Genomic DNA, 27952 nt, shown 5'->3' with positions numbered 1-27952 from the left:
CCATCCAACCACGGAGATCGTAAATGGAGAGAGGCGGGACTAGGCACGGCTAGAGCGACGCCTCTATTGGCTACAGACCACGGCGCACAGCGGGACGGAACTGCGCGTGCGCATAGCCGTGGCGCGCCCCCGGCGGCCGTTGAAAAATGGCGACTGTCGCTGAGTTGAAGGCCGGTGAGTGCGACTGGGAGGTCTATCTGGTGAAACGTGTCGACCTTCAGTCTGTGAAAAGGATGGGACGAAAGGAGGGCCCGCGGAACACTAAAGTCAACCTTTCCCAGGGTCGTTCTGTGGCGTCAGGGCCTGTGGAGCATCCGGCGGGTGTGGCGGCTGCAGCTCGGGCCCCTGGGGGTAGGGATGTGGTTGCATGGGGGCTGTTTCTAAACCAACTTTGAACTGGAGGAGGAGCCCCGGGATCCGCGGGTACCTGAGAGGTCTGAAGTCCTGCACCTTGGGGCTCAGGCTCATCTTTCTGGACCCTGCTGGGGGCGAGGCCTTGGACCTGGCCTTTCCCTCCGGTCTGATGATTGCAATACCGAAACAACCACTGTTGCTGTTCGGCCCAAACGTAAACCATTTCCTTGGGTATCTCCCTGAATCCGTACAGCCACCCGCGAGGTGGGTCACCATTTTCCATGGGGAAAAACTGTAGGTAGAAAGGTGTCTGGCCTGACCATATTTTCCTGTGTTTTTAAGAAAACTTCCACAAAGAGTCGAGTCTTTTAAGCTGAGAACATTTGTATACCGTTAGTTTTGACGCAGATGTCCAGACAAGTAATAGTAATTATGGTTATTCGTGATCGAGCCTTCTGTCGGGCACTACCCAGCCCCTGTGTTATCTGATTGATTCCATATATCAACCTTATGCCCATTTCAGAGATTAGGACATTGAGGCACTGAGAGGTGAAACAACTCACCCAAAGTAATTTAGCTAGAAAAAGGCAGAGAGGGAGAACTTAGGAGATGCTGCACTGGCTCTGCAGGTCTTAGTTACTGAGTGATACTCAGTATCTGCAATAAGACCAGTTCCAGTTTTCGGGAAATTTAGGCTCTAAATCAGTGATTCCTAGAGATTTGTTGGAGAAAATGATTTGAGCATATGATTCAGTAACTGTTGATATAAATGTATATTTGTGGCCTCAGGCTGGTGAACAGTCATTAAAAAGGCATACCTTTAGGACTTCCCTGGTGCAGTGGTTAAGACACACCCGCTCCCCCCAGCCCCACACACACCGTGCAGCCTGCCCGGTTTCCATCCCTGGTCAGGGAACTAAGATCACACAGTGGGGCCAAAAAAAAGAGGCATACCTCTATCCACAAGGACAGACTCGACATAAACTGGTGTACCCTCTCCCCAGGAAACACACATCACCTGTAATGTTGCATGCTACCTCCCAGGATTTACAACTAGTAAAGAACCTGCTGCGAATTCAGGAAAAAGACTCAGGTTTGATCCCTGGGTCAGGAAGATCCCCTGGAGGAGGGCATGGCAACCCACTCCAGTGTTCTTGCCTGGAAAATGCCATGGAGAAAGGAGCCTGGCAGGCTACGGTTCATAGAAGGATGCTCCATAGAACTCTCTGTTCTTCATTGCAGAGAGTCCAATATGACCGAAGTAACTTAGCACACAGCACACTGTGTTTCCTGTTGTTTAATATTTTACAGTTTTGGTAAAAGGTTGTATAGTCCATGGGGTAGCAAAGAGTCCCACCTGACTGAGCGACTTTCACCACTTTCAGTCCGAGGATATAAACCAGGTTAAGAAGCTCTATCTGAAGAAATTGTCATGGTGCAGTGTTTTAATAAACATGATAATAGAGTGAGGGTCAGAATGGCATGGAGATTAGGGATGTATTACACAGATGTAGGGAGCCCTTTAGGTGTTTTGTGCATTCCTCAGCTCTGAATGTGCCTAGTGTTCAAGAGAAATCTAATGAAATGTTTGCCAGTCATTTATATTACTTGGGCTTTCACCTTTTTAAAGCACTTTCACTTCACGTTTTCCTGCCTTACTTGGTTCTGCCTCAGAGACAGAGCTCATGTTGGAGAAGGCAAGTGAGGCAAGAGTTAGTGAACTAGCCCTGAGGTAAGGATGACATGCAAGGTTCCTAACTGCAGATTCTTCTTCTGCTTATTTCTGTTTTTGGCTGCTCTGGGTCTTCACTGCTGTGTGCGGGCTTTCTCAGGCTGCAGTGAGTGTGCGTGGGCTGCTGTCTAGTGGTGGTGTCCTGGCTTCTCCTTTCGGAGGCTTCTCGTTGCGGAGCACGGCCTCTAGAGCAGACTCAGTAGTTGTGGCACATGGGCTTAGTTGCCACGTGGCATGTGGAATATTCCTGGACCAGGAATCAAACCTGGGTTTTCTGTGGTGGCAGGCAGACTCTTAACCACTGGACCACCAAGGAAGTCCAGCTTCTTAATTCTCATTTCTCTGCTGAATTTGAGGCTACGCTGTATACATATACAGAGTAATTGGTTGTGTATAGTGGGGAATCGCTTTAATTTCTAAAGATGGGATTAGAGAACGGGTTTAGTAATGATTCCAGCATAATAAAGCTGTACCTTCCCTTCCCTTCATGGGCCTGTTACACAGTCTGATTGGGTGGTAACTACTTTTAACCTACCTGCAAAAAAAGGTTGAGGAGATGATCTAAATGTAAAGAGCAAGGAAGGTTAAAGTCTAGTCTAGATTTATCCCTTTAAGCATATGAACCAGATTTTTGTTGTTTATCAAAGCTTAAAAATAGTTTCATGTCCGTGCCTACATGGGCTCCCTTTATGAATTGTCATTATTGTGGTGTACTTATTTATAGCACAATATATTTATTACACCAGTAGTATACAGCACGGGGTTTCCCTGGTGATTCAGTGGTAAAGAACCCACCTGCCAATGTAGGAGATTCTGGTTCAGTCTCTGGGTTAGGAAGATCCTCTCTATCATATTCTTGCCTGGGAAATCCCATGCATAGAGGAGCCTGGCAGGCTTCAGTCCGTAGAGTAGCAGAGAGTCAGACATGGCTGAGCGACTGAGCGCAAGTATACAGCACAATATTATAAAGCCTTTAGGCAGCATTTATTGATTTCTTACTCTGTTCTAGGCACTATGGGTGAAATGTGTTGCTTCTTTGGAGTTGTGATTTAGCTCTTAGGGACCACATGGAGAAAAAAGTTTCTAGACAACTGTAAGGGATAATGCCAATTCAGCCCTATCCACATTATTATTTATAGCTAAAATATTATTATCATAACTACTGATATTTGTAATAGTGACCCTTGCTCATCAAGATGTTAGATTACATTCAGCATATATATCCCAGATTCCTTAAGATGGCATTGATAAGGCTACATGTTAGATTTCTAGTCAGTCAATTCAGTCGCTCAGTCATGTCTGACTCTTTGTGACCCAATGAACCGCAGCACGCCAGGCCCCCCTGTCCATCACCAACTCCCGGAGTTTACTCAAACTCATGTCCATCAAGTCGGTGATGCCATCCAACCATCTCATCCTCTGTCGTCCCCTTCTCCTCCTGCCCCCAATCCCTCCCAGCATCAGGGTCTCTTCCAGTGTGTCAACTCTTCTCATGAGGTGGCCAAAGTATTGGAGTTTCAGCTTTAGTCCTTCCAGTGAACACCCAGGACTGATCTCCTTTAGGATGGATTGGTTGGATCTCCTTGAAGTCCAAGGGACTCTCAAGAGTCTTCTCCAACACCACACTTCAACAGCATCAATTCTTCAGCACTCAGCTTTCTTCACAGTCCAACTCTCATATCCATACATGACCACTGGAAAAACTATAGCTTGACTAGACGGACCTTTGTTGGCAAAGTAATATCTCTGCTTTTTAATATGCTATCTAGGTTGGTCATAACATTCCTTCCAAGGAGTAAGTGTCTTTTAACTTCATGGCTGCAATTACCATCTGCAGTGATTTTGGAGCCCAGAAAAATAAAGTCTGACACTGTTTCCCCATCTATTTGCCATGAAGTGATGGGACTGGATGCCATGATCTTAGTTTTCTGAATGTTGAGCTTTAAGCTAACTTTTTCACTCTCCTCTTTCATCAAGAGGCTTTTTAGTTCCGTTTCACTTTCTGCCATAAGGGTGGTGTCATCTGCATATCTGAGGTTATTGATAATTCTCCCAGCAATGTTGATTCCAGCTTGTGCTTCTTCCAGCCCAGCATTTTTCATGATGTACTCTGCATATAAGTTAAATAAGCAGGGTGACACTATACAGCCTTGACATACTCCTTTTCCTATTTGGAACCAGTCTGTTGTTCCATGTCCAGTTCTAACTGTTGCTTCCTGACCTGCATATAGGTTTCTCAAGAGACAGGTCAGGTGGTCTGGTATTCCCATCTCTTTCAGAATTTTCCACAGTTTATTGGGATCCACATAGTCAGAGGCTTTGGCATAGTCACTAAAGCAGAAGTAGATGTTTTTCTGGAACTCTCTTGCTTTTTCCATGATCCAGCGGTTGTTGACAATTTGATCTCTGGTTCCTCTGCCTTTTCTAAAACCAGCTTGAACATCTGGAAGTTCCTGGTTCACGTATTGCTTAAGCCTGTCTTGGAGAATTTTGAGCATTACTTTACTAGCGTGTGGAATGAGTGCAATTGTGCAGTAGTTTGAGCATTCTTTGGCATTGCCTTTCTTTGGGATTGGAATGAAAACTGACCTTTTCCAGTCCTGTGGCCACTGCTGAGTTTTCCAAATTTGCTGGCATATTGAGTGCAGCACTTTCACAGCATCATCTTTCAGGATTTGAAATAGCTCAACTGGAATTCCATCACCTCCACTAGCTTTGTTTGTAGTGATGCTTTCTAAGGCCCACTTGACTTCACATTCCAGGATGTCTGGCTCTAGGTCAGTGATCACACCATCATGATTATCTGGGTCATGAAGATCTTTTTTGTACAGTTCTTCTGTGTATTCTGGCCATCTCTTCTTAATATCTTCTGTTTCTGTTAGGTCCATACCATTTCTATCCTTTATCGAGCCCATCTTTGCATGAAATGTTCCCTTATCTCGAATTGTCTTGAAGAGATCTCTAGTCTTTCCCATTCTGTTGTTTTCCTCTATTTCTTTGCATTGATCACTGAGGAAGGCTTTTTTATCTCTCCTTGCTATCCTTTGGAACTCTGTATTCAGATGCTTGTATCTTTTCTCCTTTGCTTTTTGCTTCTCTTCTTTTCACGGCTATTGGTAAGGCCTCCTCAGACAGCCATTTTGCTTTTTTACATTTCTTTTTCTTGGGGATGGCCTTGATCCCTGTCTCCTGTACAGTGTCACGAACCTCATTCCATAGTTCATCAGGCACTCTGTCTATCAGATCTAGTCCCTTAAATCTATTTCTCACTTCCACTGTATAAGCATAAGGGATTTGATTTAGGTCATACCTGAATGGTCTAGTGGTTTCCCCTACTTTCTTCAATTTAAGTCTGAATTTGGCAATAAGCAGTTCATGATCTGAGCCACAGTCAGCTCCCAGTCTTGTTTTTGCTGACTGTATAGAGCTTCTCCATCTTTGGCTGCAAAGAATATAATCAGTCTGATTTTGGTGTTGATCATCTGGTGATGTCCATGTGTAGAGTCTTCTCTTGTGTTGTTGGAAGAGGGTGTTTGCTATGACCAGTGCATTCTCTTGGCAAAACTCTATTAGCATTTGCCCTGCTTCATTCCGTACTCCAAGGCCAAATTTGCCTGTTACTCCAGGTGTTTCTTGACTTCCTACTTTTGCATTCCAGTCCCTTGTAATGAAAAGGACTTCTTTTTTGGGTGTTAGTTCTAAAAGGCCTTGTAGGTCTTCATAGAACCGTTCAACTTCAGCTTCTTCAGCATTACTGGTTGGGACATAGACTTGGATTACTGTGATATTGAATGGTTTGCCTTGGAAACAAAGAGAGATCATTGTGTCATTTTTGAGATTGCATCCAAGTACTGCATTTCGGACTCTTGTTGACCATGATGGTTACTCCCATTTCTTCTAAGGGATTCCTGCCCACAGTAGTAGATATAATGGTCATCTGAGTTAAATTCACCCATTCCAGTCCATTTTAGTTCGCTGATACCTAGAATGTCGACGTTCACTCTCGCCATCTCCTGTTTGACCACTTCCAATTTGCCTTGATTCATGGACCTAACGTTCCAGGTTCCTATGCAATATTGCTCCAATTTTAAAATGTTACTTTTTTTTAAGATTTATTGATTCATTTTTGGCTGTGCTGAGTCTGTTGCTGCAGGGGCTTTTCTCTAGTGGTGAGAATAGGGCTGCTCGCTAGAGGCGGTGCACGGGCTTCTCGCTGCGGTGGCTTCTCTTGCAGAAGCACAGGCTCTAGGGCTTGCAGGCTTCGGTGGTTTTGGCACTTGGGCACACTAGTTGCGGCTCTTGGGCTCACAGGCTCAGTAGCTGTGGCACATGGGCTTAGTTGCTCTGTGGCATGTGGGATCTTCCTAGATCAGGGATGGAACCCATGTCTCTTGCATTGGCAGACAAATTCTTCACCACTGACCCATATGGAAGCCCCAAATCTTACAGTTTTAAGGAGTTAACTCATAGTTATCTTTAAAAAACAAACAAAACCCCAGAACAAAAGCCCATCTCTTTTGTTCAGAATGGGCCATTTCCCAAGGGTTCTGGGTATCAGTTTTATACAAAAGATACAACACAATCCTTCCTTTTTGGAGTGTACTTGTTATTTTCAATCATATACTTTCTAGACCAGAGGTTTTTAGTGACAAATTGAACCTGTCTGTTGGGCTTTCCAGGTGGCTCAGTGGTAGAGAATCCACCTGCAATGCAGGAAATGTGGGTTCCATCCCTGGGTTGGGAAGATCTTCTGGAGAAGGAACTGGCAACCCACTCCAGTATCCTTGCCAGGGAAATTCCATGGATGGAGGAGCCTGGCAGGCTATACAGTCCATGGGGTTGCAAAAGAGTTGGATACAACTTAGCAAATAAACAACAACAGAACCTGTCTTCTGTGACAACTACTCTTGAAAAGATATGAGACACTGGGAGACAAGTTCAGGTCCTAGTAAGCTGAGTATAATTCTTCCCCCCTTTTACTCTTCACTAAAGCTTATGTATCAGTCTGTAGCCTCTTACAGTGACACTGTTGGAAGGATAAACTTACATTTGGTTAACTAAATTAAAGTAGTAAATCATTGCAGTTTGGGAACTTTTATTTTTTATTGCAAATATGGCTTGTGGTAGCTGCTGCTGCTGCTAAGTCATTTCAGTAGTGTCCGACTCTGCGACCCCAGAGACGGCAGCCCACCAGACTCCCCCATCCCTGGGATTCGCCAGGCAAGAACACTGGAGTGGGTTGCCGTTTCCTTCTCCAATGCATGCAAGTGAAAAGTGAAAGTGAAGTCACTCAGTCGTGTCCAACTCTTAGCGACCCCATGGACTGCAGCCCACCAGGCTCCTCCATCCATGGGATTTTCCAGCCAGGAGTACTGGAGCGGGGTGCCATTGCCTTCTCCGCGTGGTAGCTAATATGATGATTGTTCAGTTTGTCGTATAGATTGAAAGGATGTAATATTTTAAACATTTTGTTTTAAAGTTGGCCTAAGAATGGCAAAAATTTATTCTATAACTGAAACATTAATACTTTATATTAAACAGTTTTAAAGGACACTTTGGAAAAAAGAGGAGTGTTAGGGCATTTAAAAGCAAGGATTCGTGCAGAAGTTTTCAATGCCCTTGATGATGAAAGTGAACCTCGGCCATCGTTGTCTCATGAAAACTTTCTAATTAATGAGCTTATTCGGGAGTATTTGGAGTTCAACAAATACAAGTATACAGCGTCGGTCCTCATAGCAGGTAAGAGGTTATTTATTGTTAATCACCTGAGGTGAAATCTGCCTTTTCCCTTCCCCCTATTCTCAGAAAGTGTTTAGCCTAGAAATCTAATTCCATTACCAAACGGTGTCATCTGGGACATGACTGGGACATAAAAATCCCATGGGCTCTTTTCATGTCACAGCTTGAACAAGTTCTCATGATATTTATTGGACTGTAGGAGAAAATGACTAACACTTAACCTAGGTGCATACTTTGAAAATCATAATTTCTGATTCTGAGAATAAACAGTTATTTACATTTTGCCTTGTGTGCTGTCAGTCTTTTTCCTATGTATATGGTTTAAAAATACACACACAGAGACTTACTATATATTCTTTGTTAAAAAATATAAAACACTGAAGATAAAGCCTCAAAGTATTGCTCCATGTATTGATTAGGCATGTATTCAGATGTATGTAAAAGCGTTATATTTAAAAAGGACTAGATAATCTATAGAAATTTCGAATCACTATGTTGCACACCTCACACTAATTATTGTGAATCAACTAAAATTTTAAAAAGAAAGAAAACAATTAGGAAGATAAACTCCAAGCTCATTCTAGTGATGAGGGGGAGAGAAATGGTATTGGGGGAAGGGGGTCAACAATTAAAACAAAATTTACTTTATCTGTTAAATTTTATTTCTTAAGAAAGAAAGCAAAAGAACTAGAAGAATAGGGACAATAGTCAGGATCGTTGTTGCCCCTAGGCTGGGGGAAATGAGGTTGGGAGGACGATCAAAGCACCCTCCGTGTACATGACTTGATTCCCTTGTCCAACGTTTAACATATGCTTTAAGACTATTTGGTGCCTTGGAGATACGCCTCATTAAAGAAAAGAGATCATGAAGTAGACTTTGAAAGAGAGAATGGATTCCTTATTGTGATGCTGGAACTTTCCGTTGGATAGATCTTTTGTTAATATTCTAGGTCTTTAATGTTCTTTAACCTTAACTGAATAAAGACTGATGATTTTTATTGGTTTAAGGATCATCAGTGTCAATATCTTCACTTTCCTCAGTTTGTTATAGATAGCTGTATAATATGTTACTACTCAGAACAGAAGAATGTGAAAATGTCATCAATTAGCTGTACTGGACTTGTGCTTACCTAGAATGAAATATGGAGACAGTAGTCAAGTTTCTACAGAGTCTTGACTTTTAAAAAACTGAGATGTACTTTAGCATAAAGATACTTTACCGTTTTTACTATGTAGTTCTGTGGATTTTGCCAAATTCATACAGTTGTGTGGCTCCACCACAATCACAATATAGAACATTTCTATGACCTCAAAAAAATTCCCTGTGCCCTTTTGTAGATAACTTCTTTGCCTACTCTCAACTCCTGTCAACCTCTGATCTGTTATTTTCTGTACCTGGTCATTTGCCTTTTCTAGAATGTCGTATGAGTGAAATCGTATAGGATGTAGCATTTTGAATCTGCTTCCTTTCACTCAGCATAATGCATTTGAGACTATGCTGTTATTTCCCCCCCTGAATAGCATTCCACTGTATGGCTCTGTTGATTTATCTGTTACCAGTTGATGGACATTCGGGTTGTTTCTAGTTTTGGGCAATTATGAATGCAGCTGCTATGCTACCTCCTAAACATTCACTTAGGAGGATTGTCTGAACGTTGTTTTCACTCCTCTTGGGTAAAGAGCTGAGAGTGGCATTGCTGGGTTGTATATGGGCAGTACCTGCTTACCTTTGTAAGTGAGTGCACCATTTTGTTCTGCCAGCAGAGTCCTCCCAGTTGCCCTGAATCCTTGCCAGCACTTCATATTTAGTGTTCATTTTACTTTGAGATTTATTGCCAACAAATGGATATCAGTGCTGTCATGTATTTAATTTGTAGGCTTCTTAGAAAATAGGACTTCTCAAGTCTAGTATAGAAACAGTAATTTCCCAACTCAAAATTGGGGGATTTAAAAACTGCATTTATATTAAAGATATGCATTTAATAAAGTAGGCATTTTGAAAATCATAAAATCACAGTTGCGTCTGTCTTGGTGTGTGCCATCATCACTCTTCTAAAATCTGAAAAATGTATATACCTCATAAGTGTGGTTTTTATCAAAATCCTATTTACTTTTTAGAGTAATAAAGCCTCAGTGTTTTGTGATTTCCCCCCTAGAATCTGGTCAACCTGTAGTTCCACTGGACAGACAGTTTCTCATCCATGAACTAAATGCATTTGAAGACTCAAAGGATAATACAATGTAAGAAGTTTTTTTAAAAAAATGAGTTTTCAGATATTATTGTATTGGTGTCGTAATTGTATAGTGGTAGTTTTATTTCATTTGAATTCATCAGTTGTTTATTTGGGTCCAGTGTGTGCCTGGCACTGTGCCACATCCAAGGTGTGTGGCAGTAAGTGCTAAGCTGCCTGTGGTTTCAGAGGATGGAGCAGCCCTGCTTCATTCTAAGGGTCATGTCTCTTGCTTCTTGAGCCATCCTTTTGTTTTTCATCTGAGGCTGCTTTGCTTTGTCAATTGTTTTCTGCCTCATATTTAATCTTCCTCCTCTGCTTCCTTTATTTCAGCTTAGGAGTGTACTCAGTTCTCCCCATTCCCCAGAAAACCTATTTTTACCACTGAAGTTAGTGAAAATCAACCCTCTGTTTTCATTTTTTTATCTACATTTTTTTGCCTTCTCTACATTTAAAATTTTCTCCTCATTTATACTGAAATGTTTTGTTTTCTCTACATTTGAAGTTCTCTCCTCATCACTTATACTGAAACTATGCTCTTGAAAAAGAGTGACCACTGTTCTTTTTCTACTTTAATGTTTCATAAACTTTTTCTTGAGGTCCCCTGAATGGCAGAAAAAATTATACTTAGGAAACCTGGAGCATAACTCAAGTAGCCTTCCCCTAGCAAGAAATTTCCTTGAATCTCATGTTTCTCATTCTAAAAGTTTATTGAATGTTTTCATTCTACTTCCTGATGTAATTGTTTTACCATAAAAACGTTTAAGATGACATGCCAATTAAGTTGAACTCTCCCTCCAATCCTTGTGTAAAATGAATGTTCTGGGATCATTGGCTACCTTTAACCTCTACTTTGTATCAAGCCCCAGCACTGAGAGTAGGAATACGCCTATTTGCAGTTTGAGAAGCTCAGTTTTCCTTGAATTTTGCAGTGTTTTGTAATAGTAACGGCTCTCCCTTAAAACACTTTTGTCATTTGTCTTTTATGACCCTTTACTGTCTTGGTTTTTCTGTCTCCCTAATGGTCATCTCAGTTTCTCCACTGACTCCTTTAGGAAGGTTCCTTTAAATTGTGGGCACTGCCCCAAGATTTGTCCTTAACTTTTCTTCTTACCCCTTGCCCACTTTTCTTTCCAAGTATTCTTGAGTCCTTAGTGATGCCGCCACACTGGTGACTGTGCCTTAAATCTGACAGATCTCATGAATTGCGGGCACACATTTCTGCTGGTATCCAAACTTGGTGTTTCTAAAAATCAAGTCCATTATTTTCATTTCTTCAAACCACCCCTTGTAGCTTCCTCATAGAGCCATTCAGGTCCTCATCTCAGAGCTCACATGTACTTCTGGCTTGTTCTCATTTCTCCACCAGTCACTTTGGGAGTTTCATCAATTCTGCCTGTACAGTTGTGTCTGTCTGTCCTTATGCCCTGCACCATGCAGTTCAGAAGGCCTCTTTCCCATTTCTCTCCAGGCATGTTCTTTTCTGACTCATGTGTCATGCTGCCAACAGTTTGCTTTCTGAAGGACACTTATTGCTTTGTTTAAAGCATTTCCACTGAAAAGATTTTAGATTTTAAAAAGTAATAAAGTCCATATACCAGGCATTAGATGTGGATGCCAGTGGAAGTCTGAAGTAGCACTCAACGTTCACTTTAATATTTTTCAGTGAAAGTTAAAAAAATGTCACAATATGTAGGATAAAGTATTTAATAACCTTATGTTAGATCAAGCCATAACACCAAGTGAGTTTGTGCCAAATTTATGAAGAAAATTAGCTTTTAGAGTTTCTGTTTTTCGAAATTGCAAGTAAGGCATTGTAAAGCTGTATTTTAAAAACAATTATCACTGTTTTTAACTCAGGATTTTTTTAAAAAGAAACCTGATATTGATGAAGTCGCAGGTTAAATGAGCTGGTTGTATGTTTTCTCATAACATTTAAAAATACCTAAATCTTAAAAATTTTAAATCTTAAATAGGTTTTATTGTAAATTTGGCAAATAGAATTTTTTTTTTAATTTAAAAATCTCCTTTGATCAGTTAACATTTGGGGAAAGAATGGTTTAAAGTTGACCAAGAGACCTATTTTATATTCCTGGATACTGCTTTTATAAGAGCTGAGGCATCTTATTAAATAAAGAAACCCATTCTCTTGGTTTCCTTGTGGAATGGAAACATTGCTTTTGTATGCAATTAGTTATTTGTTGCTGTATAACAGGTTACCCCAGAATTTGGTGGTTTAAAATAGCAGACATTTATTATCTGTGGTGAGGAATCTGAGAGTGACTTCTGTGGCCTGGCTCAGCCTCAGTCGTGAGGTTGCAGTTAAGGTGTTGGCCGGTGGGGGGTGGGGGGCCAGTCATCTCAAGTCCTGGCTGGGGCTGGCGGGTCCATCTCCATGTGGCTCACTCACATGGCTGCCTCAGTTCTTTGCTACGTGTACCTTTCCATAGGACAGCTTGAGTGGCAGCTGACTTCCCCAGAGTGACTGAGGGAGAAGGCAGGAGGGTGCCACGATGCTGTTGATGGCCAAGCCTCTGACGCTGCAAGCGCTGTCACTCGGTGCCTGCCTTAGCCCTTGAAAACGTGAGTTCAGCTCACACTCAGGAGAGCAAGACTCCACCTTTTGAAGGGAAGGGATATCATACTTTAAACTGTCACACCTGCTAGTAAGTAGATAAAAATCTCAAAAAGACAGTCCATTAAATTGATGTTTTCGAACTGTGAGACTGGAAACAAGAGAAAACCTCTCTATTGTCATCAGAGCAGCTTCCATTGGTGCAGGGGCAGCAGGCAGCATATGCTAAGGGAAAAAATATGGGCCTTGGGGTTCAAGTGTCAACCTTGCTTACTATCCAAGCAGCCCTTTCGCAAATCCTCTGTGAGCTGTGGTCTTCTCATTTATAAACTGGACATGATGATTATGACATCACAAGATGAGGATAAAATAGAGGAAAGAATGTTTTGTAAACTTTAGTTTTTAAAATTTTAATTCTTACCTGACACCTATATGGCTTACATTTATATACCATTTAATACATGCCAGGCACAGTTCTAAACACTTGACATTTATTGATGCATTTGGTCTGTGACTGCCCTATGAGATAGAGAGTATACTTATCCACATTTATAGAGGAAGAAACATTTATGAGGCTGGGGATATTAAAAATCTTGTTGAATCCTGAGTCCTGTCAAGTGGCAGGGCCAGGATTTGAACCCAGATAAGAATTTATGAATCCAATAAGTGTGTATTGTGTCAGACAGTGTTAGGTTGTGGGAAATCTTATACTGGACTTGGAGTTCAAAAAGGAAAAAAAAGCTGATTCCTGTGCACTGATTGAATTTGTATTTCAGTTTAGATGAGGTTTAACTTGTTAACATGTTTCCTATGGATTTTAAAATTGTAGAGTCAAATTTAAATTTCAAAAAGCGTGAATAGTTTGCAGTTTGGGTAATAACCATGCAACTCTTTTAAGTCTAGTGAATTATTTGGCTATTTTGGTGTCAGAGACTACTTTTTACAGAATAGATATTTTAAAGTTTTTCCTGTTTGTGCACATTTAATTGATTTTTACTTTCTTTCTGCTATAGACCTCTTTTATATGGGATTTTAGCTCATTTCTTGCATGGAACTAAGGATGACAACCAAAATACATTTCTGAAAGGGTCTTCACTCCCGCCTGCAAACCCAAATCTTGGCAGACAACCTAGTGGAAGAAAGCAAATGGGTATGAATTTCTGAGACTTCTCACTCGGCTTTCAGCACGTGTATTTTCTTCCTATCTATTTTTATCTTTGAGGTAGTTTTTCCTGAGATTTTGAGTCATAATTTAATTCCATTTATATCTAATATAGTTAGCCTATGTTATTTATCATCAAAAAAAACCAAAATGGTTTTTGGAAAGACAGTCTTGTGAGGAGCAGAGAGAAGACTAGACAAAATTCTTAGATATAATTTCTATAAAAAAGTATTGAAAAACTTGATTTTCCCATAGATTTGTACTGTTTGGAGCGGCTTAGATCCTGAGCATACTGAAGAAAGAGCTTTTATCAAGTTATCTACTTTTTCCCTCTCAGACTGAGAAAAGTCAAGACTGCTGAGAACAGAGCAGTCACAGGTTTATGTGCTCTCCTTTGCATTTTCAGGATTCTTTTTTAGCGGGGAGTGGGGTGAATATTCTTTGTGTTAACGTTGTAATTACTCACAAATAAATTCTTAGGAGAAAGGCTCATATTTCTTTCAAGAATATTCACTCTTCCAGTGAACTTTCAGTTGTTTTGATTTTATCCAAACACTAAGACCTCAATTTGGTAATCTAAATTGAATAGTTTATAGCTCAGTATTTCCAACTATGGTACAGCTGATCTCTCTTTTTAAGGACAGTCATAGGAGAAGGAAATGGCAGCCCACTCCAGTACTCTTGCCTGGAGAATTCCATGGATGGAGGAGCCTGGTGGGCTGCTGTCCATGGGATCGCACAGAGTTGGACATGACTGAAGCGACTTCGCATGCACGCATGCATTGGAGAAGGAAATGGCAACCCACTCCAGTGTTATTGCCTGGAGAATCCCAAGGACGGGGGAGCCTGGTGGGCTGCCATCTATGGGGTCACACAGAGTTGGACACGACTGAAGCGACTTAGCAGCAGCAGCAGCAGCATAGGTGGGGCTCAGGCAGCTGATTATCAGAACAAATATAAATCTTGACTGTTGAAATAAACTTTTAAGAAACATCCAAGTGCAGATTGTCTTTTGTAGTTTTCCTAAATTGCCATGAGCAATATTGATCATGTTAAATGTTTGCCCTGTCTCTTAAGATCTGAAGGCAAAGTGATCTCTCGGAGGTTAGTTCTGCCTTTACTAAGAGTTATCCTTCTATATATCTTAGAATTCTGAGTTGATGGGATGTTGGAAAAGAAATCATTCCCATCACTTATTTTACAGTTGAGAAAACCAAGACTAAGAGGCCCATGCCTGTAGCTGGTCATTTTCAGCAGAATCAGCACCCGTGATTGCCATTCCTGTGCCCTTTTCCACTTAAAGAATATGAGATGTTTTCCTACTTACTTTTTCAAGTATTGGTAAGGGACTGCCATTATTGCCTACTATCTGGCAAGAACTTAAAAGCAAAACCAAACACCCGGTACAAGAGTAAATCTCTAAACATCAATTATATAATGTAGAATTCCCTCTAATCTCATCTCCTTACCTCTCCCTGACACCTCAATTCCTCTCCCCTTCATAGAAGGTAGCGCTGTTAGCAGCTTGGGTGTCCTTCAGGAGTCATTTCTGTTTAAATTTATAGGTGCTGTTTCTGTACATATTATCCTACACTTTATTTTTTCACATGTGTTATCAATTTATGTGTTATCAATTTATGTAAATCTGCTTCTACCTCATTCTTAATTTCCTGTATAGTCTATAGTATTCTGTGGTACTACTACTAATCATTCTTTGCTAATGTATGTTTTAAATTTTTTGGTTTTACAGTATTGCAGGGTAGCATTAGTATTTCTCTTATGTACATGCCTTGAAGTAGAATTGGTTCAAAATTTTGTATATTAAAAAATGTAGTAGATACTAATTCCCCTCCAAAAAGGCTTTACCATTTTATGTGTTTACAAAGAATATATGATAATACTAGTTTCTCTATTTAATTGTCACCAGTGGATAGCGTATGCATTAACATTTGTTAGCGTAGCAGACCTGTGATGTTGGTATTTTAGTTGTAGTGGGAGGGGAGCAGGAATGGGAGAGTGCTAGAGGGGATGCAAGAGTCCTGGGGTTACCTTGGCTCCTCTCTGCAGAAAATGCCAGAGACATCAAATAGAGTTGAGGTCAACAAAGCTTTGGATCCCTGTTCTGTGGAAGGCTCAGAAGGGAGATGAGTGCACTAATGGGAGAACAGTGATATTGCAGATTATTTTTCTTGATTGTCAAAAATGTTCTTGGCTCAACAGGGACCATGAAGAATTGTTAACCCCAAATTGCATAAGGTTTCTGTAACACATTTAAACATCCTGTGTACTTTCTCAACTCAAACTTATTCTGTGAACGATATGTTTTATTTGATAACATTGAGAAAGTTACAAAGATATTAAAATTATTCTTCAGATTATATACCCTCTATTGACATAAACTCAATCCAGGTGAAACATAAAACACTAAAATTAAACTCTCTTTTATTTGAAAATGAGTCCAAAGCATGCCATCATGAAAGCAGTTTTTTTTTTTTTTTTTTAAGATTCCTGTGCGTGTTCTTGGCCGTGCTGGGTCTTTGCTGCCGCTCCTGGGCTTTCTCCGCTGCAGCGAGGAGGGGCTGCTCCCCGTTGTGGGAGCGCAGGCGTCTCACTGCGGTGGCTTCTTTTGTTGTGAGCACAGGTTCTCGTGTGCCACTTCAGTAGTTGTGGCACATGGGCTTAGTTTTCCCACAACTAAACAAAAATCGGCCTCTTGGTTTTGGCTGAAGACTATTTCCTACAATTTCATTGATGGTTTTCTGAGTTTGGTAGGAAGTTTTCTTCTTGCCACAAGAGGGTGCTGCTGGGAGGATTTCTATTTGAAGAAGAATTTTGTTTTTTTTTTTTCTTTTTAGTTGAACTTTGGCATCCCTCAAAATACTAATTGAACACACAGTCCTTTATTGTGAATTCCAATCCTTACATACAGTGTAAGTTTGTAAGCACTTACCTATGAATTTACTTCAGGGTGTACTCTTTTCACTTAAAAAATTTTTTAAACGTTTCCGATTTCTTCAATAGTGTTAAAAAAAAATCCAACATTTTTTTTCATTGTCCTAAGCCATCTAAAGACCTTGTATGGGATAAATATGTAATATCCTAAAATATGTATAGGTAGGTCTGCCTGCTGCCCCTTTTGACTTGGGATGCGCACTGACCTTGGCTTGTATTCTTGCAGAAGAACACCTGCGGCAGGAGCAGGCGAGGGGCAGCAATGCTGAAAACCTGCATACTTCACCCACAGTAAAGAGATGACACTTCCAGTTGGGGCTTCTTTGATCTTAAACTTGTATGTATTAAATAACTTATTTATTCTCCCAATGTCATCAGAATTCATCCCTAGTATTGTACTTTGTAAAAATGTGAAGTTTCTGCAGAACCTTTAGCCCCTCGTTTTATTGCATTTGTGAATAAAAGCTAACTCTGTCATCTAGTTTACAGATTTGACTTGAAAGAAAATGTGGTTTTTAGGACGATTTTAAAGGTCCCTAGATCTGTGAGAAACGAAAGGGTTTTTTTTTTTGGTACCCTATGAATTATTCTAAAGGAAAAAATCAAGTGTTTCTAGCCATATGCTCTGTTCGGTTTTTGGCTGTGCTTTGCAGCTTGTGGAGTCTTAGTTCCCTGACCGGGATTTGAACCTGGGCCCTGGCACTGAAAGTGCTGAGTCCTAACCGCTGTACCTCCAGGGAATTCCTTGCTCTGTTCTTTACCATGGCACATTAATTAAATTTCTTTCAGGCTGGAATAATGTGGATTTACAGGAAAATTCATTCATTTTAAAAAAACACACACGTTTAAAAGAACAATAAAGCCAGAAAAAACTAATTCTTATAAAGTTTGATTTTTGGGGGGGGTGGTGGGTGCGGGTGTGAAACCAGCTATTTTTCAGATAACTATTTATAATTAGGTTTAAATATCTGAATTGCTATCTAAATTTGAACTTTAAAACTTGGTAACAATGTACTTTTTATTTTCTTAAACAATTTTGGCTTCTCCTAGAAGATTTAATTAAAAGGTGGGGGTGGGGGATAATTCTTTTAATTTTGCTGTAAGTAAAACAAAGAGTTTATTACTTGAAGACTGTGGAATAAGCATGAAGAGACAGGCTTTAGGAGAAATACCAGAAAGTACCTTTTAAAAGATGGCATTGTTTAACTTCCTTGGGGCCCTCAGTTGTGCAGTTACCAGATGAGCTATGAAAGGGCCAACCGTCACTTCATGTTTTATTCCTGGGATAGAAAAGTAGTAAGATTTCTTATAGTGCCATCTCTAAAACGCTTTGATATTTATTGACACTTTTATAATGTGGAGTCTTCAGGCTGGCTTCACTGAAGCAACAAATGAGTATAGTAGACAGAACCTGATTGGCACAAGATACAAGGTATATTCAGAACAAAACTGAGTGGGCACCTATACACTGACATTTAGCTTAAACATTTTCCATTGGGAAGGTGATAAGGAAGGACTGTAGCTGGCAAAATTGGCATTCTTTTTGGGGTGTTGAGTCTGTGCTGCTTTTGGAACCTTTATTTCTGAACTTTTATTTCTGGTGCTAGTCAAGTTTTCAGTGTAAGGAGTTCAATCCTTACAGATGTAACCAAGAATTTTTATCTAAATGCTGAAAACTATTAAAGAAATCCCCTTAAATCATACTTTACAAGTCAAAAGGTTTTTGAGAGGTCCTGTTGGTGGGCTAAAATTACATATACTGGTGTAGAAGTATTATAAAGGGCTCATTTCCATTTTTTAAATGAAATCTATAGTATCTGATTACAATGATGAATTCCACTGTATTGTATAGGGGGATATAACTATCTGAATTCTTCTCAGAGGATTTGGTTTACACCCAGGAATGCTGGCAGTGGACACTGTTTACCTCAGGAATTGCAATCATGCAGGACTAGATTAAGAAAAAGTGCTGGAGTTTGTCATTTTGGATGCGATATAAAATCATCAAAATAGAAGCTAAACAGAATTGTCACATGTAGTCCATATTGTGTCTGTATGTATTATTCTGTAACTTACTTGTACCTAGGCAACTTTTATACTTTCAGTGTACCATTTAATAAAAAAATAAATAAGCAGCATGCAAAAGGTGTTCTGTGACTCTTCTGTCATCAAGAGATGTCCACCGGAACCAGAAGAAGGCTTGGCGATGGCTCCTTAGGCTTTCTTTGGGGATCTCCAGCAACCTAGTTGTTGGAGGGTTGAGGATGGTTGGCATCAGCCATGTCACCCTGGGATAGTTATTCTTCACTGGGTGGCAGTGGTCAGGGCTGGTGATGTTATTCTCTGAAGGGACAGTGTCATAATCTGTGGCGCCATATATGGTTTGAAAAAACACATTTAGTGTTATGTTTTGTTTTTGTTTTTGGTTGTGCCTTGTGGCTTGCAGGATCTCAGTTCCCCGACCAGGGCCTGAAGTTGGGCCATGGAAGCGACACACCAAGTCCTAACCACTGGGCCACCAGGGAATTCCCATATATTCTAGCAGTTTAAGTAGGTTCTTGAGCTGAGACACTTAAACTCAAGGGAGGAAAAGATAAACATAGAAGACCTATCAAACTCTTCTCATGAACTCATAAACTAAATCAGTACATCGTTGCAGTAATTTTCATGGGGTTGTTAGAAGAAGTTCTCCTCTAGACATGCAGGAGAAGTTCTAGCAGAAAACTTATACAAAAATAGGATGGGAATTGGACTTGAAGAGGGATTTAGGAATAGCAGACATTTAAAACTTTGGCAGTAAAAAACTCATAGCAGGACCAGAGGTGGCTTTTGAAGATGATAAATTTAAGCTTAGCATATATGTTTGCTTAGTATCAACTAACAGCTTTATAATTAGGTGCAAGAACATATTTGTATATGTCCCACATGCCTGTATGATTATGTAAAATATGATGTGTTCTTTTAACCTAAAGCCAAGTGTACACGAAGGACTAACACTTGGGAGAAGATTCCTTTAAAGGCATCTGGGACAGTGGTTCCCAGCCACTGGGCATTTCATTTTTGTAATAGCCATTCTGCAAGAATTGTGTGTTCTTCATTCATTTTTAAAAAATGAAAGTGAGGTAAAACTACCTTTTAAAAAATAGACAATTTTTAAAAACAGTTTTAGATTCACAGCAGAATTGCATGTGAAGTACAGAGTTCTTGCTGCTGCTACTGCTGCTAAGTTGCTTTAGTCGTGTCCGACTCTGTGCGACCCCGTAGACGGCAGCCCACCAGGCTCCCCCGTCCCTGGGATTCTTACACACCCCCAAAAGTGGTACACACTCACAGGCTCCCTGTTATCAGCATGTCCCCTGAAAGTGGTGTATCTGTTACATTCAATGAACCTACATTGACATATCATGATTACTCTAAGTCCATAGCTGATGTCAGGGTTCACTCTTGGTGGTGTATAGTCTATGGGTATACTTGTCACTGGGCTTCATCTGTGGCTCAGCTGATAAAGAATCTTCCTGCAAGGCAGGAGACCTGGGTTCAATCCCTGGGTTGGGAAGATCCCCTGGAGAAGGCAAAGGCTACCCACTCCAGTATTCTGGCCTGGAGAATTCCATGGATTATATAGTCCATGGGGTTGCAAAGAGTCGGACACGACTGAGTGACTTTCACTTCACTGCATACACGTCACTACATGCATCCACCCATCACTACGGTATCAGTAATTTCACTGTCCTGAAAATCTTCTGTGCTGTCTTCCTTCCTTTGTCTCCTCTAACTCCTGGCCACCAGTGATCTGTTTATGGTTTCCATAGTTTTACCTTTCCAGAATGTTACATAGTTGGACTCATACTGTATGTAACTTTTTTACACTGTTTTCTTTCACTTAGTAATACTCATTTAAGTTTCATCCATTCTGTTCATGACTTGAAAGCCCATTTCTATTTAGTGCTGAGTAATACTCTGACGTCTAAATGCACCACAGTTTATCCATTCACTTACTTAGAAGGACTTCTCAAATGCTTCCAAGATTTGGCTATTAATGAAGAAAGCTGCTCTAACTAAACAACTGTGCAGGCTTTAGTGTAGACATAGGTTTTCAACTCATTTGAGTAAATCCCAAGGAGTGTGATCTGCTAGGTCATATGGTAAGAACAGGTTTACTTTTGTAAGAAACCATAAAACGATTTTTATTGAGAATTTTAGGACCTTTCCTGATAGAGAATCCAAAGTTACCAAGACACTAGAGCTGGAAATCAACGATAAAGGAGCACTGCAAGACTAAACTGTGCAATTTAGTCTTGAACCTGGAGAAGCGTGGGGGCCATAATGCATGAAAGAAAGTGCTTGTGTGCCCGAGCAGAACCATGCTTGTGGTCGGGGAAGATGGCCCTTTATTCACAAGAAGGCAGAGTCCTGTGCAGATCTTGAGCTGGATAACCTGACTGCTGATGCACTTGTCAGTCATTGTGAACCACATGCAGGAGCCACACATCAACCCAGTCTTGGAGGTTATTAAAAACTGGAGAGACTCACACTCGCACTTTCAAACTTTTTGAATCTAGTAGTAAAGGCAAAGCTATTTGATAAAAAAAAAAAAAAAAAAAAGACTCTAAAAGAGAAGAATTTCTCCGCTGCCGTCTTGTTCCATGAGTTCATGGAAACTCCCAGGACACGCCACCTCACAGGAGCCATGCCAAAGAAACTTATTTGACAGCCCTTAGTCAGTCACAGTTAGGTTTTTTGAAAGTAATTTTTCCCCCTCAAGCTTTAACTGGCTTTTTGAGCCATGAGAAATAAAACGAAGGCATCTGATTTTGAAGAGTCAAACATCTGAGCTTCTGCATTTGATAGACATTGAATGACTATTATGTGCACACACTGTTCCTAAGGACTTCTAGAGTGTACCAGAAATGCCTTCTATAAGGCCTTCCCCATGTTGAGGCAAAGATTCTGACCATCTCTGCTTTTCTTTGAGAAACACAGGCTCAGAGGGGTTCACTGACAATCCCGTGGCCCCCTGGCTGGTGCTTAGCAGATCATGAGTTCACACCCTCAGACTTCTCTACTTAACGCTAGACTCCATCACACAGCAAGGTGGGGGTTCCTGCTCCATCATTAGCTGCTGCTGCTGCTGCTAAGTCGCTTCAGTTGTGTCTGACTCTGTGCGACCCCATAGACGGCAGCCCACCAGGCTCCCCCGTCCCTGGGATTCTCCAGGCAAGAACATTGGAGTGGGTTGCCGTTTCCTTCTCCAATGCATGAAAGTGAAAAGTGAAGTCGCTCAGTTGTGTCTGAGTCTTAGCGACCCCATGGGCTACAGCCTACCAGGCTTCTCCATCCATGGGATTTTCCAGGCAAGAGTACTGGAGTGGGGTGCCATTGCCTTCTCCACCATCATTAGCTAGCTGTGCTAAATTGGCTGGTTATTTCACTCACCAAACCTGGTTCCTCCACAGCAAAATGAGAAAAAAAAGGTTTAAGCATATACCTCGTAGGGTTATTATAAGGACTAGGTGAGGTAATGTAGTGCAATTCAGTGTCTGTTATAAAGCCTTCATTTATTAATAACAGTATAATTATTCTCTTTTAAAAGTTACCAAGTTCTTTAAAGAATCAGATACACCACTTTGGAATACCAGTGTGAATGCCTCTGGAAATGTGCCGGTTTTCACTCTGAGGTCACCGAGTTGGACTCTCACAGCCTGCTCTGGATTATCTTTCCAGCATGTGAAGGAGATGATCAACTTCAGTTTTTCCCCTTCCCCTTCTCTGCTCCACATCAGCTCTGTACTAACACAGGGACAGTTTCCACTCCTTTTACAGTGTAGACATTATGAGGCACATGGGGAAGCCGCCCGTTCATCACTTTCTGAAGAACTTTACCCCTGACATCCCAGCCAGCGGAATGCTGGCTGTTGCAGACTCTGACTTAGGCCCATTATGTAGGGTGGGGAGCTGGGCCTGGGTATTTTCAGCGTGGAAAGCAGGCAAGATGTTGGAGGGATGAGGAAGGGTCGGAGAGGGTCTGAGATGCAGAACTGCAGAGGGGGCTGGCAGCCCACAGGAAACAGCAGGCAGGACAGGCTGTCATCATTACAAGGTCCTCAAGGCCAAATGCAACTCTGCTTGGTTTCATGTTTGTTTTGAATAATAGCAGCTAACACGAAGCATTTTACATGGATATATGTTCATCTGGGGCTTCCCTGGTGGCTCAAACAGTAAAGAATCTGCCTGCAATTCAGGAGACCTGGGTTCTGTTCCCGGGTCGGGAAGATCCCCTAGGAGAGGGCATGGCAACCCATTCTGGTATTCTTGCCTGGAGAATGCCATGGAAAGAGGATCCTGGTTCTCAGCCTGTAGAGGGCTACAGTCCATAGGGTTACAAAGAGTTGGACACAATTGAGCGACTAACACAGCACGTGTTCATTTTACATGGATCTTCTCAAGGACCATTTACAAATAGCTGGTAAGTGAAGAAGTGACTGCTGTTCTTCCCATTTTACAGATAGGGAAACTGAGGCACCAGGTCAAACAACTAGAAAATGGCACTGGCAGATTCCAACTAACTTTAGTGGGGGTCTTTAGCCTCAAGGCTAATTCCTCTGGGCATTTCCCCTTAATGCCCCTCAGGAAGTGAATCGTGGCAGCTGTGGGCCTCAGACCCAGCGAGGGTTCAGGCAAAACTCTTCACTCCTTGAGGGCCTCAGTTTTCTCACCTGCAAAATGGGGGCATTAATAAAGGCCTCACCATCACCTGACCTGGTGACCAGAGGAGAGTTTGTTGGATAGGATGGGGACGAGTACCAAGCACAGAGCCGGGTAAGGGTCTTCCAACATCTTTAACCCCCTCAGCAAACCCTCTGGCTTAAGCAGCTAGGACCAACGTGGGACTTGGGGGGCCACCTCCTTCTGGCTCAGCCGCAAGCAGAGGGGTCCCCCTCCCACCCCACTGCCCTCAGATGCCGCCCCCCCAACCCCCGCAGGGCGCCGGGAGGCCGCTCGGCACCATATTTAGTCAGGGGGAGCGGGCAGCCCCGAGCTGGTATGCAGCGCTGGGAATTCCTGCAGGAAGGAGCCTGCGCCTGCCCTTTTTGGGTTGTCTCCCGCCCAGCGCCCCCCGCCGCCCGCCGCTCCCGCCCGGGGTGGGAGGACCGGCCGGGAACCTAGGAGTCCGGCCGGGCGGGGAGCGGGGCGCCCAGCTGCCCGTGGGTCCCCGGGCTGGCGCAGGGCCAGCCCAACGCTGCGGCTTCCTTTTATGGCCTGTGTGCGTGCGTGTGACAGGAGAGAGATGGGGGGAGAAAGGGAGGGCGATCTGGAGCCAGAGACACAGGGACCAGAGACAGAGAGAGACAGAGAGACAGTAAGAGACAGCCCTGGGAAGAGTGACGGAGACACAGAATGAAAGAAAGGCAGAACAAGACAGACAAACGGTGACGGAGAGACCCGGTGTCAGACACACAGAAGGGGGTGGTGCGGACACAGAGGGTAAGGGAGTGGTACTGAGAGGGACAGAGACAGGGAGAAAGCTTTCAGGCAGCTTCATTTGCAAGAATTTCTTGGGGCGGGGAGGGGCAAGAGAAGGGAGCTTTCAAAGAGCAGGGAGGCACCCACATTCTCCTTGGATCCTGACATGCACCTTGCAAATTACATAATTACCACACACACACTTCAGCTTCAAAAACGGAGGCTCAGAGAGGGGAAGTGACTTGCCTGAGGTCACACAGCCAGCGAATGGTACATCCAGTGCCTGAAGTCACAACAATTGGGTCTTTTTTTTTTTTTTTTTTTGCTTGTGGGTGGAAGTGGCGATGCCAAGTTGGGAAAAGTAAAAACTTCCCCTTGCCGCACAATTCCCAGCAGAGTTGGGGGCTCTTGCCTTGTACTTTGCAAAGTTCAGAAAATCCCCTTTCCCTGCCCGTCTCGCAGCATAGCCAGCCCCTTTCCAGGCAGTAGGGACGACAAAACTGGGGAGCGGGGAAAGGTGTCAACTCGGACCCCCACAGCTCCTCCCCTGCGAAAGAAGCGGTTAAAGCCTGCGCGGCTGGAACTGACTCAAGGAAGAAATTCTCAATCATCCCCTAGAGACGCCGAGTGCTCTCCACCCGTTTCTCTAGGGACCCGGAGTCTCCGCGACTGTCCGAGAGCCGGGGTTAGAAAGCCCCGAACGCCCCTGCCCACTGCGCCCTTCCCAGGGGCCCCCACCCGGTGCGCCCCTTTACGGGCGTCGCGGCAGGAGCGCGCGAGGCCTGGACCAGAGAGGCGTTTTTCGGGCCCTGCAGGGGGCGCTGCGGAGGGAGCAGCGCGGGACCCATCCCCACCCCGCCCTCCTCGGCTGCCTCCCCTTTCCCACCCGCGGGCAGCTCCGGATCTATAAAAAGAGGCGTCCCGGGCGACCGCGGAGATTTGGACGCCCCTGCCTGGGAGGTGTACCAGATCTGAGCTCTCCGTCAAGTTTCTTCTCCGCTCTGCCCCCCAGTTGGAGATCTGTAAGTATGTGGTCCTGCGGGGGACGAAGTTGAGTCCGGGGTTACAGGATCCTGCAGGGCATCCTATAGGGGCTGGAGAGCCATGAGGCGCATCTGTTGCCATCCTCTTAAGGACCACTGGGGAGGGGCCGAGGGGTCACAATTTTCATTTCTCTTTGCCCCGTCATCCTAGATTTTCCCCAAAGCAGCATCTCCCAAGGTAGCCAATGAGAAGTACTCCTTTGGGGGTACTTACTAAAGATAATGCCTGGGCCCATCTCCGGTTACTTTAGAATCTTCAGAAAAACTGTACTCTATGTGTATAAGTCCCAGATGATTCTTGTTATGAGGAGACTCTGGAAGATACGCTGCCTTGGAAATATCAAAGATCCAGCTTCCACTGAAAAGTCATTTCCTATCTCACCGGCAGGCAAGGTGTGGCTCCAGGTGGAGTTGGAAGCATCAGTTTAAAAAACCGTGGGCAGAAGGGGAAGTGTTTTCCCCCAGTCTAGAGCAGCAGTCCCAACCTTTTTGGCATCCCCATGGAAGACAATTTTTGATGGACCAGGGTAGGGGGATGGTTTCAGGATGATTCAATCACATTAAATTTATTGTGCTCTTTATTTCTATTATAATTACACCAGCTCCACCTCAGATCATCAGGCATTAGATGCTGGAGGTTGGGGGACCCCTGCTCTAGAGGGTGCGCTGCTGATAAGCCTTGAGTGATACTCTGATCATGATCCATTTATTATAGCTTGGTATTCTTCCAGACACACACACCGCCCCCTCACTCCAAATTTTTAAAAATCTCATCCAGGTTGACCCCAGGGGGCTCAAATACTGAGATGCCAAAGCCCGCACTTGCTTACAGAGGCTGCAAGTGCGTTAGGTAAGATGGGGCTGGGCTTTCCTGCAGAACACCCATGTTGCTCTCATGTCCCTCCAAGTGGGCAAAGTGAGAGAAAGTGGCTGCCACCTGTTGTCTGTTCTCTGTCTGCACTGAGAGCTGATGGGGATTTGGCTGCCTGAGGAAAGGCACCATTCAAAACCGCACTCATCAAGAAGTAAAAGCAATTATTGAGAAACCCCGAGAAAGGCAGCATTTAGTACAGTATTAAGAACGAATAGATTAAATTGCAAACTGACCATTATATACAGAGAAGGAGCTTGCAGAAGCTGAGCTGAAAGTCATGAGATAGCAGTGGGTGAAACTGGACATTGAAGACCCATGGAAGTGCAGTTTCCTTGGTGCTTTCCCATTGAGATAAACTGCCATTGACGGAGTGCTTATGTGCCAGGCACTGTAGCAGTGTTTGACTTCATTGACCTCATTTAGTCATTGCAACATTTTAAGGGAGGCATTGTGATGCCTGTTTAGTATACAAGACAACTGACGCTCAGAGAGTTTAAGTAATTTGCCCAATGTCACACAGCTTACAAGTGGTGGATCCCATTCCTGCCAATTCTATACCCCTGACCCCACCAACATTTTCCTTTACCATGAACAAAAACTTTGTTGGAATCAGGTTTCTGATGGGACCAGATGGGACCCGTAGGGCAAGTGTTTATCATCTCTTTGAAGAAAATATAAACTGACCTTTTGCAAATTTAAAATAAAATGCACTGTTTGTCCCCTGGCGGTGTGGTCGTCTAGTTGACTAGATTAGATGGGCTGCCTTCCCCAGAGTCCAAAAGGTGAACTAGCTGGGCCTTCCTCGAGAAGCTTCTAGGGCTGGTAAACACCGTGTATTTTATTATCATGTCTGAAATAGACATGTTATTCCGTACAAGGTATTTGTTATGGATTTGTTATCGTTACTTTTCTGTGTGAGGGCTGAGATTGAGGCAAACATGCCCATTTATGGTAGCGTTTTCCATGAGGCCGTCCCCAGCCCCCTCGCAAATTAGCCCTGTATTGCGGCTTTGTAGGTCCTGCCTCTGGGGATTTCTCTGCCCTTGTCCTTTCCGTTTGGGAACAAGTTGGGGAGTCCGGAGAGGAAGACATTTGGGAGAAGAGGGGGATTACCTTCTCCTGCTCTCTTTTGTTTTGAAATTTTATTTTTGGGGTGGGAAAGTGGTCTTCTCCTTTCCTCAGCATATTGAATCCAAACAGGTGAATTTTATGCTGTAGGCACAACCATGTAACTCTGAACTCAGATACACATTAGATTTTTCTGGCAAACCACATCCAATTTTAAATTCACCAGAATCCAAGAATGTCACAAGCAAATGTAGAAATCATCCATGTTGTCCTTCCCAAACCTCAGTTTTCCCATCTGTAAAATGGGGCTAATGAGACTGGCTAACATCTGGTGAGTGCTTTTGCTGGGACGCCGTGCTGAATCTGTTATAGGCATCTTGTACTAAGTCTTCACAACAGCTCTTTGGAGCGGATGCTGTTATTATTGGTCCTGTTTCACAAATGTGGAGACGGAATAACTTGCTCAAGATAGCTTGACTAGCCAATGAGGAAGACAAGATTTTACAAAACAAGCTCTTTCAAGACTTCAGTGCCTATGGAATTGCCCTACTGGGAGGATTCAAAGGGATCATGCATACGAAAGATTTAGCATAGTGCTTGGCCCCTGGTGAACTTCCGTGGATGGTTGTTTATATATGGCCAGAGACCTCAAGGATTTTGCTCAGTGTTGCCCAGCAGGTACTTGGCAGAACCAGGAAACCCATGGTTCTCTTTCCATAAAAGAGAAACTTGCCCTTAAATTTCTTTTCTTGCCATCT

The 27952-nt window shown here is 42.8% G+C and overlaps 2 protein-coding genes across 4 annotated transcripts in view; both read left to right on the top strand.

The window, feature by feature from the left end:
• Positions 1 to 40: 40 nt before the first annotated feature.
• On the top strand, positions 41 to 18890 carry CEP20 (centrosomal protein 20). Its single transcript, XM_019988180.2, has 5 exons — positions 41 to 174; positions 7628 to 7825; positions 9982 to 10066; positions 13645 to 13781; positions 16972 to 18890. Exons 1-5 carry the CDS (start codon positions 147 to 149, stop codon positions 17046 to 17048), a joined length of 525 nt encoding a protein of 174 aa, XP_019843739.2. The 5' UTR covers positions 41 to 146; the 3' UTR covers positions 17049 to 18890.
• Positions 18891 to 25073: 6183 nt separating this feature from the next.
• Positions 25074 to 27952, top strand: part of MYH11 (myosin heavy chain 11) — a 127623-nt gene continuing 124744 nt past the window's right edge. For all 3 annotated transcript variants that reach the window (XM_070779711.1, XM_070779710.1, XM_070779712.1), the window contains exon 1: positions 25074 to 25231. The gene's annotated coding sequence lies outside the window, so the exon portion shown is untranslated. The remainder of the gene's footprint in view (positions 25232 to 27952) is intronic.

This window comes from Bos indicus, chromosome 25, assembly GCF_029378745.1.
Source record: "Bos indicus isolate NIAB-ARS_2022 breed Sahiwal x Tharparkar chromosome 25, NIAB-ARS_B.indTharparkar_mat_pri_1.0, whole genome shotgun sequence".
NCBI lineage: Eukaryota > Metazoa > Chordata > Mammalia > Artiodactyla > Bovidae > Bos > Bos indicus.
Note: the sequence above shows the minus strand (reverse complement) of the source record. Positions and strands in the feature narration are given on the sequence as shown.